The sequence below is a fragment of the Tachypleus tridentatus genome, chromosome 8 (assembly GCF_004210375.1).
Source record: "Tachypleus tridentatus isolate NWPU-2018 chromosome 8, ASM421037v1, whole genome shotgun sequence".
Classification (NCBI taxonomy): domain Eukaryota; kingdom Metazoa; phylum Arthropoda; class Merostomata; order Xiphosura; family Limulidae; genus Tachypleus; species Tachypleus tridentatus.
This window is the reverse complement of record NC_134832.1, coordinates 154,638,757-154,657,047: the sequence shown is the minus strand read 5'-3', so window position 1 is coordinate 154,657,047 and position 18,291 is coordinate 154,638,757. Positions and strand designations below refer to the sequence as shown.

Sequence of the window (18,291 nt, the reverse complement as noted above, 5' to 3'; positions counted from 1 at the left end):
GAAACTTCCTACTAATGTACATATATTATGAAGTGTAAAGAAACTTCCTACTAATGTACATATATTATGAAGTGTAAAGAAACTTCCTACTAATGTACATATATTATGAAGTGTAAAGAAACTTCCTACTAATGTACATATATTATGAAGTGTAAAGAAACTTCCTACTAATGTACATATATTATGAAGTGTAAAGAAACTTCCTACTAATGTACATATATTATGAAGTGTAAAGAAACTTCCTACTAATGTACATATATTATGAAGTGTAAAGAAACTTCCTACTAATGTACATATATTATGAAGTGTAAAGAAACTTCCTACTAATGTACATATATTATGAAGTGTAAAGAAACTTCCTACTAATGTACATATATTATGAAGTGTAAAGAAACTTCCTACTAATGTACATATATTATGAAGTGTAAAGAAACTTCCTACTAATGTACATATATTATGAAGTGTAAAGAAACTTCCTACTAATGTACATATATTATGAAGTAAAGAAACTTCCTACTAATGTACATATATTATGAAGTGTAAAGAAACTTCCTACTAATGTACATATATTATGAAGTGTAAAGAAACTTCCTACTAATGTACATATATTATGAAGTGTAAAGAAACTTCCTACTAATGTACATATATTATGACTAATGTACATATATTATGAAGTAAAGAAACTTCCTACTAATGTACATATATTATGAAGTGTAAAGAAACTTCCTACTAATGTACATATATTATGAAGTGTAAAGAAACTTCCTACTAATGTACATATATTATGAAGTGTAAAGAAACTTCCTACTAATGTACATATATTATGAAGTGTAAAGAAACTTCCTACTAATGTACATATATTATGAAGTGTAAAGAAACTTCCTACTAATGTACATATATTATGAAGTGTAAAGAAACTTCCTACTAATGTACATATATTATGAAGTGTAAAGAAACTTCCTACTAATGTACATATATTATGAAGTGTAAAGAAACTTCCTACTAATGTACATATATTATGAAGTGTAAAGAAACTTCCTACTAATGTACATATATTATGAAGTGTAAAGAAACTTCCTACTAATGTACATATATTATGAAAAGTAAAGAAACTTCCTACTAATGTACATATATTATGAAGTGTAAAGAAACTTCCTACTAATGTACATATATTATGAAGTGTAAAGAAACTTCCTACTAATGTACATATATTATGAAGTGTAAAGAAACTTCCTACTAATGTACATATATTATGAAGTGTAAAGAAACTTCCTACTAATGTAATTTCACGAAGTGTGTTCGAGTGACACAAGTCATTTCAAATCTTGTTTAAATTAGGCTAAAGTCTTTTCTTTCTTCAATACCATTTTCCAGATTTTGTTATGGATATTTCTTCGTGATTGACTGTCAACATTTCTTAGATAAAGAAGACACCATTTTTGACAGTTGTTACAGCTCTCAACTGGTAGTTTAGTTAATGTAGGCAAAGTTGGTCCTTTTAACGAGGCAGGTAGATGGCTGGCCTGTTACTAACTATTCCAATCATTCACGCTGGCAATGATTTTGAACTGAACATGGCACGAGTTCCAAGACACCTTCCCATCATAGTTCATTTGTTTATTGATGTGGAGTTGTTAAACTGATAAGCAAACTTTGATATTATCATAGCTGAAATGGTACATGAAGGTTTTCTTATATAAGAAAGTTATTGACTTAGTTTAGAGCTAGTGAGATTGTTTCATGGGGATTGTTTATTTTATTGTATCACCAGAAAAAAGTATTTAAGTGATTTTATTGAGGTCTAATAAAGAATATGAAGAACGGCGTGACAAATCTGTCTGACCTCATTATATGGTAATCTGGCGACAGTGGAATCAGGGAATATAAGTCAGAGTCAGACCAATCTACTGCAATACGGAGAAGTTTTCGGTAGACCGATAGATGGATGATTTAAAATTATAAATAAAACAATAATAATAATAGCAGTTTGATGATGTTTAAAAAACGGAAACGGTTCTCTGGAAAAAGATCTAGTGTTGTGGATGTGTGTGGCTATTTACAGTTACTTAATTAACACATTACTCAACTGGTGAAATTAAATTCTCTTCGAACCTGTGACCCTTGGATTACGAGTCGAACTACTTGATCCGCCTGGCCATGCTGGGCCCAAATAATTTACTAAAAACACTTTTGATACCATATAACAAAATCATCTAAATTGCAAAGAAATATAAAAACAATAAATTAATAGGAAAACGTAGACTTAGTTATTAAGGTGTTGAAAAGTCGGAAGTTACAGTTTAAAATTGACAGTTTACTGTTTACAATGCTTTATGAAAACTTAGACTACGTTAAAGTTTCAGAATTGCTTTTGTTTATTAAAAGCACATATTGATGAGGTAATTTGTAAGAGCAAGAATCAACATGAATCAATTGGTAATAACAGAGAACGAGAAATTTGGTGACATTCGTGTCAAAAAAGTACAAGTAATTATATTACAGATGTAATAACAATCGTTATAAAACAAATGTTGAGCAACGAAATTATGAAAACACAAACTGTTATATCCCAAGATATCAATGTACAAAAACAGTTGTGATCAGATATGCAGAAAATACCATTCATGAACAACTGAAATAAGATTTTGTTCTTAGATATGTAAGTTTAGAGACCGATGTGTCCAAATGTACTGGGAATACAACTGAATGGGTATCTGTTAGATATGTAAGTTTAGAGACCGATGTGTCCAAATGTACTGGGAATACAACTGAATGGGTATCTGTTAGATATGTAAGTTTAGAGACCGATGTGTCCAAATGTACTGGGAATACAACTGAATGGGTATCTGTTAGATATGTAAGTTTAGAGACCGATGTGTCCAAATGTACTGGGAATACAACTGAATGGGTATCTGTTAGATATGTAAGTTTAGAGACCGATGTGTCCAAATGTACTGGGAATACAACTGAATGGGTATCTGTTAGATATGTAAGTTTAGAGACCGATGTGTCCAAATGTACTGGGAATACAACTGAATGGGTATCTGTTAGATATGTAAGTTTAGAGACCGATGTGTCCAAATGTACTGGGAATACAACTGAATGGGTACCTGTTAGATATGTAAATTTAGAGACCGATGTGTCCAAATGTACTGGGAATACAACTGAATGGGTATCTGACAAGCAAGAACAATACAATCGCTGACCACAGTTTCACCAAGTCATATTCATGTATAGTGCTATTTATAGGCATATTTTAAGTTTGGTAACATGCGACGTCATACAAATTGCCGTAGAATTGATATTGATATCTGGAGTCTTAAACGTATGTGCCTTAAACATATGTGCCTTCGAGAGTCTTATTTACATTTCAACATATTGTGAGAAATAAGTTAGTTGAAATACACCTCTTCTGGTAGAAACATGAAGCACCAATTAAAGTATTCTGTAAGTACAACAGCAATCAAAGAAAATCAACAGTGATACATGTTTTAGAACTAAACCTCTTTTAAACTCTTTTACAAGCTTTGAAACAATAATCACGGCACAGTTGTTCATAAAATTCACAGTTGTATGGTATAAGCGTATTCCAAGCATACACAAGTAATTATCTAATTAAAATATCTTGAGGCTTTGATGAAGTTTCCATGGTAGCTAAAAAGTTTGCAGAAACAGAAAACATAAATATTTAGATATAACAGTTAAAGCATCATCAAAGGGCAAAAAAGTCCAATAAGGAAGGGACTTACCAGTGGCGGCGCCAGGATATTTTCGTTGGGGGGGCTGAGGCAAACTGTGGAGGGGCTTCTCAAAATGCCATCAATATGAAGTATAGATGGTAAATTATAATAATGTAAATACCAAGGTACATTTCAGAAAGGTGTGCTATTTTGAACTGCGTTTTCAATGCAGTTTTCATTGGAAACTCATACACTGATTAATAATTCATTATTACAAATTAGCAATAATCTGTTTATGAAAATATGCGTATATGTAAAAGAGGAAGCTCACCTAAATTCCACTCTAGGTAATACATAATAATAAATAAAATCAAGATTAACTTAGATTGAACATTTAATATACCATTAAGAGTAAAGCTACAAATCAAAAGAAATATAACACAAAGACAAAGTTTACATAGCAGAAACGAATTATCCCATGTGAAGTTAATACACTCTGAGGAAAAGTAAGGTCACTATCAGGCTAACTATCTTCTTCATGTTATGTTTATAGTCAATATTACTTCAAAACAATGCACCTGTTCTGGTGATTGGCAGCAAATGTGTCTATAACTGTATCAATATCGAGTTGTTTTGCCCTCCTGGAGTTTACTGATATGACAGCAAGGTTGCTGGTGCAGATGTTACCACTGCTGTTGCGCAAGTATGTCTTGAGAAGCTTCAGACATGAGAAACTTCTCTCACAGGTAGCTGAAGTGACAGGCAGGGTCACAGCAATGCATACAAGTTTGTGGAGATCCATGAAGGCATCGTTATATGGCTACAGCATGGTTGCAAGCTCAAATGGTGTGGATACTTCATGCCCCTTGTCTTTCTTCCTGGCAATTAGCCTGTTCAACTGGTGGACCTCCACTTTGAGGTCATTCTCTGCCACACCATAATTTGCTGCCATTCCTCAGAGTGCTTGCTTATCCAGAAATATGGAGTGTTTGGAGTTCAATACAGTTGCACCCATCAGAACACTACAGGCATCAAAGGAGAACCTTCTATTCAGCTCGTTTAGTATCCTGTCTATGATGGCATAAAAGGTGTGTCTCCTGGCATCTGGTGTTGGTTCATATCTTTGGTTAGTACTAGATGTGATTATGAATTCGTCCAGGTGTTTAGGGCAGATCGCTGTTCACTTTGACGCACAGTCTCAGTGCATATTTCCACTTTCTTACATATATCCTCAGCAGGCTCTTTCAAGTCTTTCCATGCTGCTTCAGTTCTCATTTCTAAGAGATCAGAGATGACAGATTGTACTAGGCCCTCTGCAGAGGCCAGCTGCAGATCAGGTGACTGGAGGGGGTCTGATAGCTGTTTTGTCATCAGCAGTAGTTTTTCTAAGACCACTAGACTGGTTACGAACTGCTGATCTAGGAGGATCCACAGGCCCTTTGATTCAATGGCTCTGTGGACATTGTCCCCCTCCACAAAATGCTTTAGGGTTGTCACAATGGCAGGGAGGGTTCTTTTCACAGCCAGACAAGCAGCATGTTGGCAGACCCATCTTGTTTCTGACAGTCGTTTAAACTCTATGTGCTGGTTCACGGGTTCAAGCTCCTTCTGTACCTTCAGAAATTCTTCATGCACAAGCGATGTAGAGAAGAACTTGTACAGCTTCTGAATTGTCACAAAGAACTCTGCTGCAGCCTGGACGTTCTGCACACAATCAACTAGCACAAGGTTGAGCCTGTGTGCATAGCAGTGGACATACACAGCCTGAGACACCTCTCTCCTGAGCCTCTCCTGTACGCCACTGATATGCCCTGGCATGACTGCAGCTCCGTCATAGCACTGGCCAATGCAGGCATTATGGTCAATACCACATTTAGTCAGAGTCTCCATGATTTTCTTGAGCAATGAATCTGCATCCAGACCCTCAGCAGCTGTGAAGTCCAGGAACTCCTCGTGGAGGATCTGTTGGTGGAGGTACCTTACCACAATGGACAGCTGTTCTCTTTTGCTCACATCCTTTGTTTCATCAACCATTGAAACAAAATGCTCAGCTTCCATGACCTCTTTGCTGATATAGTTCTTGATCATTCCAACTATGATGTCAAGCAGTTCGTTTTGGATATCATGGTACGTGTACTTGGCATTGCCAGGACCACTCAGCTTCTTCTTCATGATTTCATCGGAAATCATGTCAAGAAGTTCCAGGAAATTTCCCCTGTTATCTGACTGACTAACTTTCCTGTGATCTCTCTGGGCTTCATTCTAGCAGGCTGTGTAGAGCAGTGCATATATCGCGGCTTTTATGTAATGTCGGTTTTCCTCCACAGTTTTAGCACAGCTTGCATCTAGAGCATGTTGGATCCTTGCACCCTTTGTTTTCTGCAATTTTAACTCTGCCCAAGCTTGCATGGCAAACTTGTGTCCTGCAGAGTTATCATGGGACTTCAATGATGTGGTCGCCTTCTTCCAGTTCCAGAAGCCTTCATGGGTGAAGGACTTCTCAGTTTTACTGAAGTGTGTGTGACTGAAAAGACGACATGCGAAGCAGAATGCAGCATCTTAGATTGCAGAGTACTCCAACCACGAGTCCTAATCACGCCAATTTCTGTTGAATGACCTTGACTGACCGCTGTATTCTGTGGCCGGGCATCTCTTCAAGTCTGGACAGCTAGGACCACTATCTGAAAGCTGGCTCAGGTCCTTGGGTCCTGGTGGTAGTTTTTCACCCTGGGTGTGAGTGGTGCCCTCTTGTGGCTGGGGTCCCGTACTAGTCGTGTCCGCATTCTCACCATCACGATCACCACTGTCCTCCTCACTTGCACCACATGTGTTTTTAGGACCATCTACTCGCTGCCTCTTCTTAGGTAGCAGGTAGTGTTGGATAATCAACTCTATGTGTAGTATGACCGGTTTATGATTTGGTGGGTGATGTCTGACTCTTGTCTTGTGTGTTGATGTCCTTGTTTGAAAACGAGTCGCTGATTTTGATTTCCTTTTATTAATCCAAACTGAGTGTGTGTTACAGTGTGAGGCCGAGTACCAAAGAGAGCGAAAGCTGCGTAAACAAACAAAACTCCCTTTTATACAGAGCGCGCGAACGTCAAAGTGACCCCCGAGTCGCCTGAGTGCTAGTACCACTCCTTACTTACAAGTTGAGTTAGTTTATATGAAACGAATGGGAATTTCTCTCCTTATATTGGCATTAGAGCTTACAAAGGATATTCATTTTAAACATCGAAATCTAAGGAAAAAGATGTAACATACATGCTATGGGGTCATTTCATGAACAAGGAACAAATAACAACTAAACATAATTCAACATTACCAACAACTGCTCTGCGGCATTGAAATCTCCAAATTATATTAATAGCACATGAAAATCCAGAACATATCCGTGAAATACTGTTAGAGAAAGTGTTTTTCTTTAACCATCTAGCATAAGTACTTAATTAGAGGGTAGTGATAATGTAAAATTACAGGGCTAATTAGGGAACACAAACACAGCTTTGATAGAGCATGTCGTAAAACTGTGGGCAGCTAATGGGAGTGAGCGGGGGGTGTGGCGTGCGGCTGGCATCTTGATCTCGATCGGGCTGAGCCGATCGTTAGACGTACGCAGAGCGTACACCATGGTCATCGACTTGGTGATTATACGCTTAAAGCGTTCGATGCGGGAATCGCGCGCTCGAACAAAGTAAACCCGCAGCCTGGATATTGAATGGTCATAGTAACACCAAACCAAAATGTCTAAATAGCAGATGACCTTCACAGAAAGGCTGGTTTCTTCACATTATTCATACAGGTCAAACTGTGATATTGTTCTTATTATCATAAGTGTGACTAGCACCTGTTACAATAATGTAACTACTACATTACATTAAATTAGGCACTTCTAAATAGCCCAATAACAATTTCAAAATTTATTCTAAAATTGTTTAGAAATATTATTTGGTCAGTTAACATGTAAGGTTATTATCTAATCATAAGTATAACATTAATTGGATTGTAAGTCACAATCTTAGGTGTATGCCACAACCATAAGTACAATTTTGGATGGCTGATACACAATGCAAATGATCTCACTGAGGACACAACACCGGCTAAATGGTTCATAGGTTTGACCTATACACAATACATTTATACATGCATGCTATGTTTTACTTTTCAATAAAAGATAAATTAAATTAATGGGTAAATACTCGTGAAACCTTTGGTTTATCAAGTAAAATCCTTGATGATCTGTTGTAACTTGAAATCAAAGTGGTTGTCTAATCTTCGTCAAAGCTCAAGATAGAATGGCATTACACAGGGAGCCGCAATATAGCGCATGAGTTTCAGTGCATTCAGTACGTTGCTAGGGGATGCATGACACATACTTCCCTCGTAATGAAGACGTTGACTTCTACAGATCTATGTCTCTTTGATGTTAATTGTTAAGCAACAACGACGATTGTATTTTCCATAATTTATAAACACATGTAGGTAACAATATTGGGGGTCTGAGGGGGCTTGGGTCATTTTGGGGGAGGGCCCAAGCCCCTCCAAGCCCCCCTTTGGTGCCGCCACTGAGAGATACAGTTGGTAACAATGGTCCAATGGAAAATGAAAAACACAAGTATCGTGTGTACACTTTACTATATCTTACTTTTTACTATGATGGAGTAATGGCATGGCTGTCTTTACATCTGTTTATGTGGTCGAAGTAATAATTATAGCGGTGCCATATGTTGAGCTGAAATACAACAACATCTCCGAAGTCCGAAGTGGTAAATCAGGTTTATAAAATGTAGTGACATCTATGTCATGGTACCACAAACAAAAATCTGTTTAAAAAATTCAGTCATTGATCATTTTAAATTGTGTTCTATGATACAGGTTGTTACATATGTGTATACCATAAATTAATTACCAAGTTTAAAATAAAAGCACTCTCTTCACAACAAGGATATTACTGTCACTAGGACTTCCGTGAGAGTTTAATTAGATTTTTATTGATGTAATTGTTTAATATAGTACTAAAAGGGAGTTTTTATAAAAAAAACAACTATTATTTATTCTGTGAAAGGTATTTCTTTTAATACATAAAAACTTTCCAGTTTATATCAATAACATTTACGAAAGTTTTAAACTCTCTGCATTGAATAATTTTGATTCAATAAGTTGTGCATGAGTAAAGAGCACAATCCGAACACTTTTCCCTAATAGTGCATTCCAGAAAAATACTGTTTTTTTTTTAAATGTTCACTTTTTATAATTATTTACAATGAGGTATGAATACTACGATGACAAGTGTTCTAAAGACGGTTGGCAAGTGTATTAAAACTTTTATTAAAATAAAGTACAGAACAAAGTTTCGGCTTTCTTAGGTAATCTTCAGACTAACCTGAATATTAACCGACGAATATACTTTCATTTTTAAAAATAAAATTTATATTGAGGAAACCAATACTACAGAAACCATAAAATATAATAACACAGACGAAAAAATAAGCCTAAACTTCAAAGCATGTAGAAAATGTACCGTTTGCTATTACGATATTTTGCTAAAATTTAATTTACCCAGTTTAGTGTATTTGAATTTGTTTTTTGAGTGTATAAATTCGTGTTAACACTGTTCTCAACAAATTTACCTGTGAACGATCGTTTTCTAAACTTAATTTAAACAGATTGCGAAACAGTATGATTCAGTCACATCTAGAATAATTTATGCTCACATCGTAGGAAAATTATCTATTTACTAAATCAGTAATGATGCTTTTATTAATATAACAAATTTTAAAACTAATACAATGTAAAAGTCATTATGATAAAAAATGGAACGATCATTAGCATTAAAATAATTTGTAGTATCAATTTCTTTTTTGCTATTTTTCAGATCTTATGGTAGCAATAACAAACATTTTAGACAAAAACAAATAAATGCCGACAATTTGCTTAATTTTGTTTTATATTTTCAATTTAACTAATTATAAAAGCTGGTAGGTTACCTTTTATATTAATAAAAATATAATCAGTAACGTAACGGTTTGATATATTCTTTGAGCTGCTATACGTTGGCTGTAGACAGTAATGTCGTCTGATGATGGTTCAACAATACAACTCGATTCAGGAAAGCAAAGAATTACAGTTGAGCCTCTTATAATGGTGATGTTCAAACTTATCTTTAAAATTTAATAATTAACTAACTAAGGACGCACAGCTATGCAGCGTTCAACATCTTGTAGCTCAATTCAAACAGTTTTTATTGACATATCAGTATACTTCTACGTATACACCATTACTGGCTCGTCGCTTTCAGCAAATTTAATCAAATTGCGATTTCAGTCCGCTTTTGCTGTAATACGTCCGCAGTTACAGCGGCGACGGCGTCGGTTATATCGGTTTTCAGCTCCTTGATGTTTGCTTTAGATATGAGATGCACGACGACCTTAACATGCCTCCATACTTATTTTCTGTATTAGCGTATGTAATTATGATGCACCACAGTCACTGACTTGATTTCTTAAAGCCAAACGTTGTATTAATCCTTTACTTATACAATTGCCACTTTATAGGGTAATACTACTCCCTGGAATGGGGAAAAATACATAAAAACATGACAGTTAGAAACTGTTTGGTGGGAATAGAAGATATTTCCTTGATTACTAAATTAAAAAAAAAAGGGAAGATAATTTAGACCACCCTATATTTATTGGGTTTTTAAGTCCTTTTAAACTCATTTTTAGCATCTGTTTTCTAGAGGGCAGTAGTGGTAGCAGTAGTTGAATTTATAATGTATAGTTGGTTTGAACAGGTTTGATTTGTAATATAATTAATTCCATTACTAATTTCACGTTTTTTAATGATGGAGGAAAGAAGAGAAATTGTCAGGTAATAACTCAGGACTATCGTTTTAGTATTAAGACATTTTTTAAAGGCGGAAGAAAAGTTCTAATATGTAGTGGTATCAGGCCGATCTTAATATTGATAGCTGTATTTTTCAACAACTTGGTTAGGATATATATTGAAGAATCTCGCCACGTGTCATTGTTAGTCTTTTAATTATGAAGTTCAGAATAAGTTGCATTTGTGGTAGAAGAAGGATGCACGAGTGCACATCAGACAAGGCAGAAAAGCTGAAAATATTTAAAATAAATGTTTTAGTGTTAGGCATTATCACGTGTTAATTGTTCAGTTAGGCTTAATGCAAAAGTAGAAAATGCAGACAAAAAAGTCACATAATAGGAAGTGTGGAGGAGGCATGGTTTAATTATTATTTTCACTTATGGCAAAAGTATCTTTGTAACTAGTGTATCTGTTTATAAGAGTTTAGATGTATAAAGTTGGTAGAGAATATTATTTGATTAAAGGTTCTAAACTTAAGAGGGTAAGCTTTTTGACCTCTTGAACTTTATCATTAAGCCTTAAATAGTAATAAATAATATAGTAAGGAACCAGTTTGTGCATTAAAGTTACTGTTCATACTTTGTTAAACTTTAATAACATTTTTGTGATTATAAAGATATAGTGATACTGCTATAGATTGTATATGACCCTTATGGTAAAACTAACTGCTAATAACCAAATTCTATACTTGTAAGTAACAGTATGTAATGGAAATTCTCCAAATTTTTGGTTTGATAGAGAAGATACATTCTTTGTCATGGACTATATTCACATCATTGTGATTATAACTGACAGGGTCAAAGAAAGTTACTTATTACTACAAGTGTATCATTTTGTCGTGTTCTTCTGAGAATTGTACATCATTCATAGTAATGTTTTTCTCTATTTTCAGTGTGTTATCAAATACTATTAGCAAAGAAGAAGATTATGAAAATATTAGTGCTAGTGAAGATGAGGTAAAAAACTTGTGGAACTTTCAGTCAACAGTTCATAAAATAAAGTACATGTATAGAATAATATTTTGTTATACTCTGTATAACTTGCACGTTTTAAAATACAAATTGAAATATTAACTAGCACAAAATTCTAATTTTTCTTTTTAATGAGAACATGTGTTTTTCATGAAGTGCTACAAAGAAACAAATTATGTCAAAGGCTTGTAAAAATAGCTGAGTAAGTAGTGAATATAAAGTTAGGTTGTCAGTAGATATCAGATAGGGTTGGGATGTGTGGAGATAAGTTGATTGAGAGAATAAGTGTAGTTGTAACAAATACAGTTCATGAAAACTGTACTTTAAAAGAGTGGACCTGCCTTCTTTGGAATAAGTCATGGGTATTTGGAATATTTGTTTTGTATTAATGATTTGGATAATTAAAATAAAAGGTTAATGTTTAGAATTTCATCTCTATTTTATATGAATTATTAGTACAGTAATGTGAGTACTGAATAAGCTTTCTTCAGAATTCTTTGTTATAAAGTTTTTTGAATCTTAGTTTATCAAGCTAATGCCTACCATTTTACATAATGTGATCTCTGTTATATGCAAACATAAAAGAAATATTTAGGTTTTAATTAAATATGTTTAGTATATGATGTGTGTATATGTATATGATGAATAAATATATATATTTGATGTGTGTGTGTGTGTGTATATATATATGTATTCAAAATAAAGACTTGAAGTTTTATTATTAAACTACAAATGAAATTTAGTTCTTCATTTTTAATTTTATTTTGGTTGAAGGAAAATGATGAAACAAAACACTCTAAGTTGTTGGAAGCCATTGGATCATTAGATGGGAAAAAGAGGTAAACTCAAATGTTTTGTTATTTTATGGAACTTTAAAAGTTTGATAAAGTCATACATCCTTTAAACAGAAAATATACTGTTTTAAAAGAAATGCCTTTTAAATATATATACTTAACGCCTTATTTACCAGGGCTATTTTATGTTATTGGGTGGACAAAATCCTATTTGTGAATTGCAAACATTGTAGAAAACTAATCTTTTATTGGATTTCAAATTTTATTTTTGTAAATAGTTGTATAAGATTCAATTATTCACATTAAATTGTATTATTTAATGAAGTTAAAAGAGAAATTTAATTGAAATATTCCCAAAATGTGTTTGAAACTACAAATAAGCATCCCCTATGAAGATTTTTTCAACATTTAAAAAATGTTTTTCCTTGCACTTTAGTGCTGTTTTTGCCATCTATGATTGGTAGCTAAACCTTTTTCTAGTTTATTTTCTTTATAAACAATGTCTGGGCAAAACTTTAATGTAATCTTAGTGAAAGGTCTCAATTTCAGTACCACGTTATTTCCATTATCGTACTTCACATTTAAGAAATCATAGAATGATAAGCAAACCAAGTGATGAAACTTTGTTCTCTGTATTTTGCAACATGAATGTGGATGGTGCTTATTACAGTAACTGTCATTTTATGTAGAGGCCGTATTTAGTAATTGTCAGTAGTACTTTCATAAAAGCCTTAGAAAATTTGCTTCTGGAAAAAAACTACATGGGGGTCATGCCATGTCAAATCACCCAGAATTTGGAAAATTTTCCAGGTGACCCCCTTAGAATACCTTGAAAAAATTCACATGTGCTCATCTACCCATATAATGAAAAATTGCCAAATATTAGATCAATATCTCTAATAGTTTCTGATTTACAGCCCTGTAAAATGTTAATTTTTTGTTATTTTTGGCAAATTCATTTTCGGACAACTTTGGCTGTTTAAAACTGCAAGACTAATGGTGATAGAAGGCTGAAATTTGCTACACTGACTGGATTAATCTCACACAATTCAAAAATTGTCTCAAGCCAAGTTTATCTCTCATAGGATTTTCATAGTGAGGCTGTAAAATCACTTGAAAACCCAAAATAGTAAAAAAAATTGGTTTATTCAATAAGCCATAGCTCTAAGACTTAATATGATACAAAGCTGAATTTTTTTTCTAATTTCCTGTAACATATCAGTTGATAAATCAACAATTGTTGTAATTAAAAATCTGTTAGATCTCCTGTAAAAACAATGTAGCTGCATGCAACTTTTTATGATTTAGCTAAAAATAGCCCTACTTCAGGCCACAGTTTGACCGTGTCACCAGTTATTCAGTCTTTTCAGATTTTTACCATATATTCTCACATCTCTGAATATGATCTACAAAAAATACAAGATGATGTTCAACCTACTTTTTGAATTATAATTTTTTAAAGTATTCTCTGACCAGGTGTGTTACTGTGTGCAAATATATCCATACAATTTTGAAAAAAAATTATGAATTCCATTGAAATATTCTAATCACCCTTTACCATATATTCTTACATCTCTGAACATGATCTTCAAAAAATCAAGGTTGTATTATATAAAAATCAATTGTATATCAGAAGGCTATCAGATGATGATGTGTACACAGTTGTAACTGTTGGTAGTAGCAGTGAAAGTGATGCTACAGCAGCTCAAATAGGGTCTAATGATAGCAATGACAATTATATATCATCCAGGGAAATATGTGGCATGCATATATGATCATGAATGGTATATGGGAAACATAAAAGATAGATCAGATGAACATTCCGATGTGTCGGTGTCATTTATGAAGAAATCAAGAAACAAACTGTTCTCATGGCCTGCAAGGTCACATAAGGATGAAAGTTGGATTCCTTTCCAACATATTCTTTGTCTGATAAGTGCACCTACCGTGCAAGGCAGTAGTGCTCGCCACTATGTTCTAAGTCAAAGTGATCTCAATATAACCAAACTCAAATTTTAGAAATTTATTCAAGCTGTCTGAACAAATCAGTGTTTATTTGATGTTGTTAAGGCTAATTTATCGCCAAAGCAGTTTTTGAAACATTTCATTCTCATGATTATTGCAGTTTGGTGTGACTATAATCTTTCTCAGTTATCCCCTGTTGTAGCACTGTGTCTGATTTACCTTTGTATTTATTATATTATGGATCTTTAACTCAGCCATATCTCCATAACTGTAATGCACACACAATATATTTGCATTGCCATGTGATCTAACTAGGTATGCCAATAAACTTGTTCAGAAATGAATTAATTCTTGTTTCATACAACTTCATTATTTAACATTGTAAAAGGCTGGTTAGAATATTTCAGTGGGATTCATAAAATTCTGACAGGTATTTTTCAAAATTGTATGGATATATTTGCACAGCACACAGTAACACACCTGAACTGAATTTTTTTTAAGTAAACAACGTATTGTCAGAGGATATAACTCAAAAAGTAGGTTGAACACAATCCTGATTTTTTTTGTAGATCATATTCAGAAATGTAAAAATATATGGTAAAAATCTGAAAAGGCTGAATGACTGGTGACATGGCCAAACTGTGGCCTGAAGTAGGCCTATTTTCAGCTAAATCATAAAAAGTTGCATGCAGCTAAATATTTTACAGGAGATCTAATAGACTTTTAATTACAACAATTGCTGATTTATGAACTGATATGTTATAGGAAATTAGAAAAAAAAAAAGCTTTGTATCATATTAAGTCTTAGAGGTATGGCTTATTACATAAACCAATGTTTTTTACAATTTTGGGTTTTCAGGTGATTTTACAGCCTCACTATGAAAATCCTATGAAAGATAAACTTGGTTTGAGACCAGTTTTGAATTCTGTGAGATTAATTCGGTCAGTGTAGCAAATTTCAGCTTTCTACCCCCATTACTCTTGCAACTTTAAGCAGCCAAAGTTGTCCGAAAATGAATTTGCCAAAAATAACAAAAAATTAAGTAAATTTTACAGGGCTGTAAATCAGAAACTATTAGAGATATTGATCTAATTTTTGGTGATTTTTCATTATATGGGTAGATGAGCACATGTGAATTTTTCAAGGCATTCTGAGGGGGTCACCTGGAAAATTTTCCAAATTCTGGATGATTTGACATTGAATGACCCATCAGATTTATGTGACCTTTGGTATTATTTTTCCATAGTAGCTTAAGTCATGCTATATTGTATATCTATTTATAACAATCATTATATTGAAAAACAAATTAAAAATATATATAATCTTTAGGACAGAAGTTAATCTATGCATGTTAGGGTTAAGATCTATTGAGTGGCAAGTCTTTTCATGAATTAGGCTTAGCACTCTGTACTGAAAGAGTTTGTGATTTTTATATTATTTTGCATTGAAATTAGGAGTTTTAAGTTCAGTAATTTAGGATAATTTTATAAGTGCATGATAAAAATATGATTCATTATTTAGAATAACCTGTGTAATTTATATGTACTACACATATCATCCAAGACTTAAACTTCTGTTGTTGTTCAATAATTAACACAGTGATACTGGTATATAAAAGTTTATTATGATATATTTCAAAGGATTTAAATCTCAGTGTACACAAATGACAGCAATAAAATCCATATGTTGAATTTGCAACAGAATAAACACATTTGTCTCAAAATAATGGGAAAGTTGTGACATTGTCACAGTTGCATCATTGATGCACTGAAGAACTTAAGTCTCAAATTCCAACCTAAATCTTGCCTATAATGAAAGAAATGTAACCTGGACTAATCCTGTGCTGTAAAGTGACTTTCTCTGTAATTTATGGTTTGTATTGTTTGGTAATCTGTTGCAACAGGAAATATGTAATTAAGATCAGGTGGTGGTATTAAAACTGCCTTTATTGTAAGATATTAATTAGATACATTAACTAACAGTTGGCAATTAAATGTTTGTCTATCTAGTGAAACAACATACAAGGATGTGTTGAAATAAACTTGTTTGAAAGTTGAAAGAAATGTTATTTAAATACCAAGAAGCTTTCTTACTACCATATCTGTGGTAATGTTCAAATGTGTCTGTGTTGGACTTAACAATAGTGACCACCAAGAGGCATGATTGTGTTCTCAGCACAGTAAATAAAATTACAGCTACAATGAAACACAAACTTGAACTAAAAACATTTATGAAATAAAATTGTTTTCTATGTACATATATACATATATAAACATGAAATCCTATTTAAAAATGAAAAAAATACTTGCTTATTGTTTAGGCTTAATTAGAAATATTTTTTTTGGTTTTATATCCTTCTTGAAACCATAAGGAGAGTATGTGATTGTTTAAAAATTATAAATAGCTATAACTTGCATTTTGTGGACCATAAAAATTTTTAGACATTTTAAAATAATGTGCTAAAACATGAATAGAAGGAAGTTCTAATCTGGAACAAATACAGTAAACGTACCTTTATATATATATACAGTAAAACATGTCTAAGGTGGAATCGCACAGGACCGAAAGTAACATTTCTGGCTGAAGCAAGTTTTCCAGCTTAGACATAGTGAACATGCACTTCCTTAATTATATATAATTTTTTCGTGGAACGTTATACTTGCTGACTCAAGGGAAGTCAGATGTTTGTGAATAAATTTGATATACTGTTTATCAGAATAAGAACAAAAACAAACATTCAAAATATATATACAAGTCCACAAAATCTTAAATTTATTTGAAGAAAATGTCCAATATCAACTGTTTAGTTTTCTAATGGATTTTTTCATGCGGTTAAAAGAGAACGACAATTCTATGGTCTTTTCATGAAGTTCATTTTCCTCCATTTCTGCATACAATTTGATATAATTAATATAACTTAACACTGGCAATGAAGTAGAAATTTTTCTTTCCTTATCTTTTCCATTTTGTTCATCTTCTGAATCTCTCTCAGTTATCATCTTGCAATTCTGTTATAGATTTTAAATCAGTTTATGTTAAAACATTCTTGTAAACGTTCACAAAACTTTCTGCATTCACAGAATTGTCATAATAAACAACTTTTAAAAAATGAGAGTATTTAGTAGGTTGTTCTAAAAATGAGGGTATTTAGTAGGTTGTTCTAAAAATGAGGGTATTTTGTGGGTTTCTCTAAAAATGAGGGTATTTAGTAGGTTCTAAAAATGAGGGTATTTAGTAAATTTTCCCTCTAAAAAAGATAGGAATTTTTTTTTGAGTGAATTATTTAAATTAGAATTTTCTACTTAAAAGACAAATATGTTTCTACAAATTATGAATCTAATTTAACTGCAAAAACAATGATGGAAGAAAAAAGAACAGAATATATTTAACCAATATTTACTGTAACAAAATGTCTGAAAATTTATAAATATCTAAACAAATTATTAATTAAACAAAAATCTGCGTTACGCAGATTCTGTGATTTAGAGGGCCTTTTATAAGAGAAGTCTTAAGATAATGCTGCAAATATTTGATATTTCTGGCTTGTACAGTTTTCTGCTCTATGCAGTTTCTGGCTTAGATAGGTTTTACTGTATAGTCATATGTGATAAATACCATTTCCATATGAAATTTTCCAAGATATTAAAGGTGATAATGCAAATAAACTATGTACAACAGGCTTTATGTTTTTTAAACTACATGCGTTTAAGAAAGTTCTTGTGAAGTTTCAAACAATTTCATCCGTGAGTTTTATTGTTAGAATAAAATACAGCAGGACTTGTGTTGGTTACATACAGAAAGTTAGTAGTTGGTACTTATTGGGTTAAAAGTCCTGATTTTATTCTTGTCTCCAATTTGGACTGAAATTTAAATCCAGCTTTTGAGTACTTAACAAATGAAATTGAAACAGTTTCTTTCACATTTGCATGGATTAACATTGTGGTTAAATATTAAGTTTTATATCTATGTTACAGTAACAAGGATCAGCATTGTGG

General features: G+C 32.9%; 2 protein-coding genes across 2 annotated transcripts in view; one reads left to right on the top strand and one right to left on the bottom strand.

The window, feature by feature from the left end:
- Positions 1-5,870, bottom strand: part of LOC143224049 (zinc finger MYM-type protein 1-like) — a 61,367-nt gene extending 55,497 nt beyond the window's left edge. The window contains exons 1-2 of the mRNA XM_076452511.1: positions 5,664-5,870; positions 4,865-5,519 (exon numbers count right to left, since the gene is read on the bottom strand). Coding sequence (XP_076308626.1) covers positions 4,865-5,519; positions 5,664-5,870 — 862 coding nt within the window. The remainder of the gene's footprint in view (positions 1-4,864; positions 5,520-5,663) is intronic.
- A 4,528-nt stretch (positions 5,871-10,398) lies between these two features.
- Positions 10,399-18,291, top strand: part of LOC143223783 (U3 small nucleolar RNA-associated protein 14 homolog A-like) — a 45,314-nt gene continuing 37,421 nt past the window's right edge. The window contains exons 1-3 of the mRNA XM_076452202.1: positions 10,399-10,550; positions 11,458-11,521; positions 12,311-12,375. Coding sequence (XP_076308317.1) covers positions 10,522-10,550; positions 11,458-11,521; positions 12,311-12,375 — 158 coding nt within the window. The 5' untranslated portion in view covers positions 10,399-10,521. The remainder of the gene's footprint in view (positions 10,551-11,457; positions 11,522-12,310; positions 12,376-18,291) is intronic.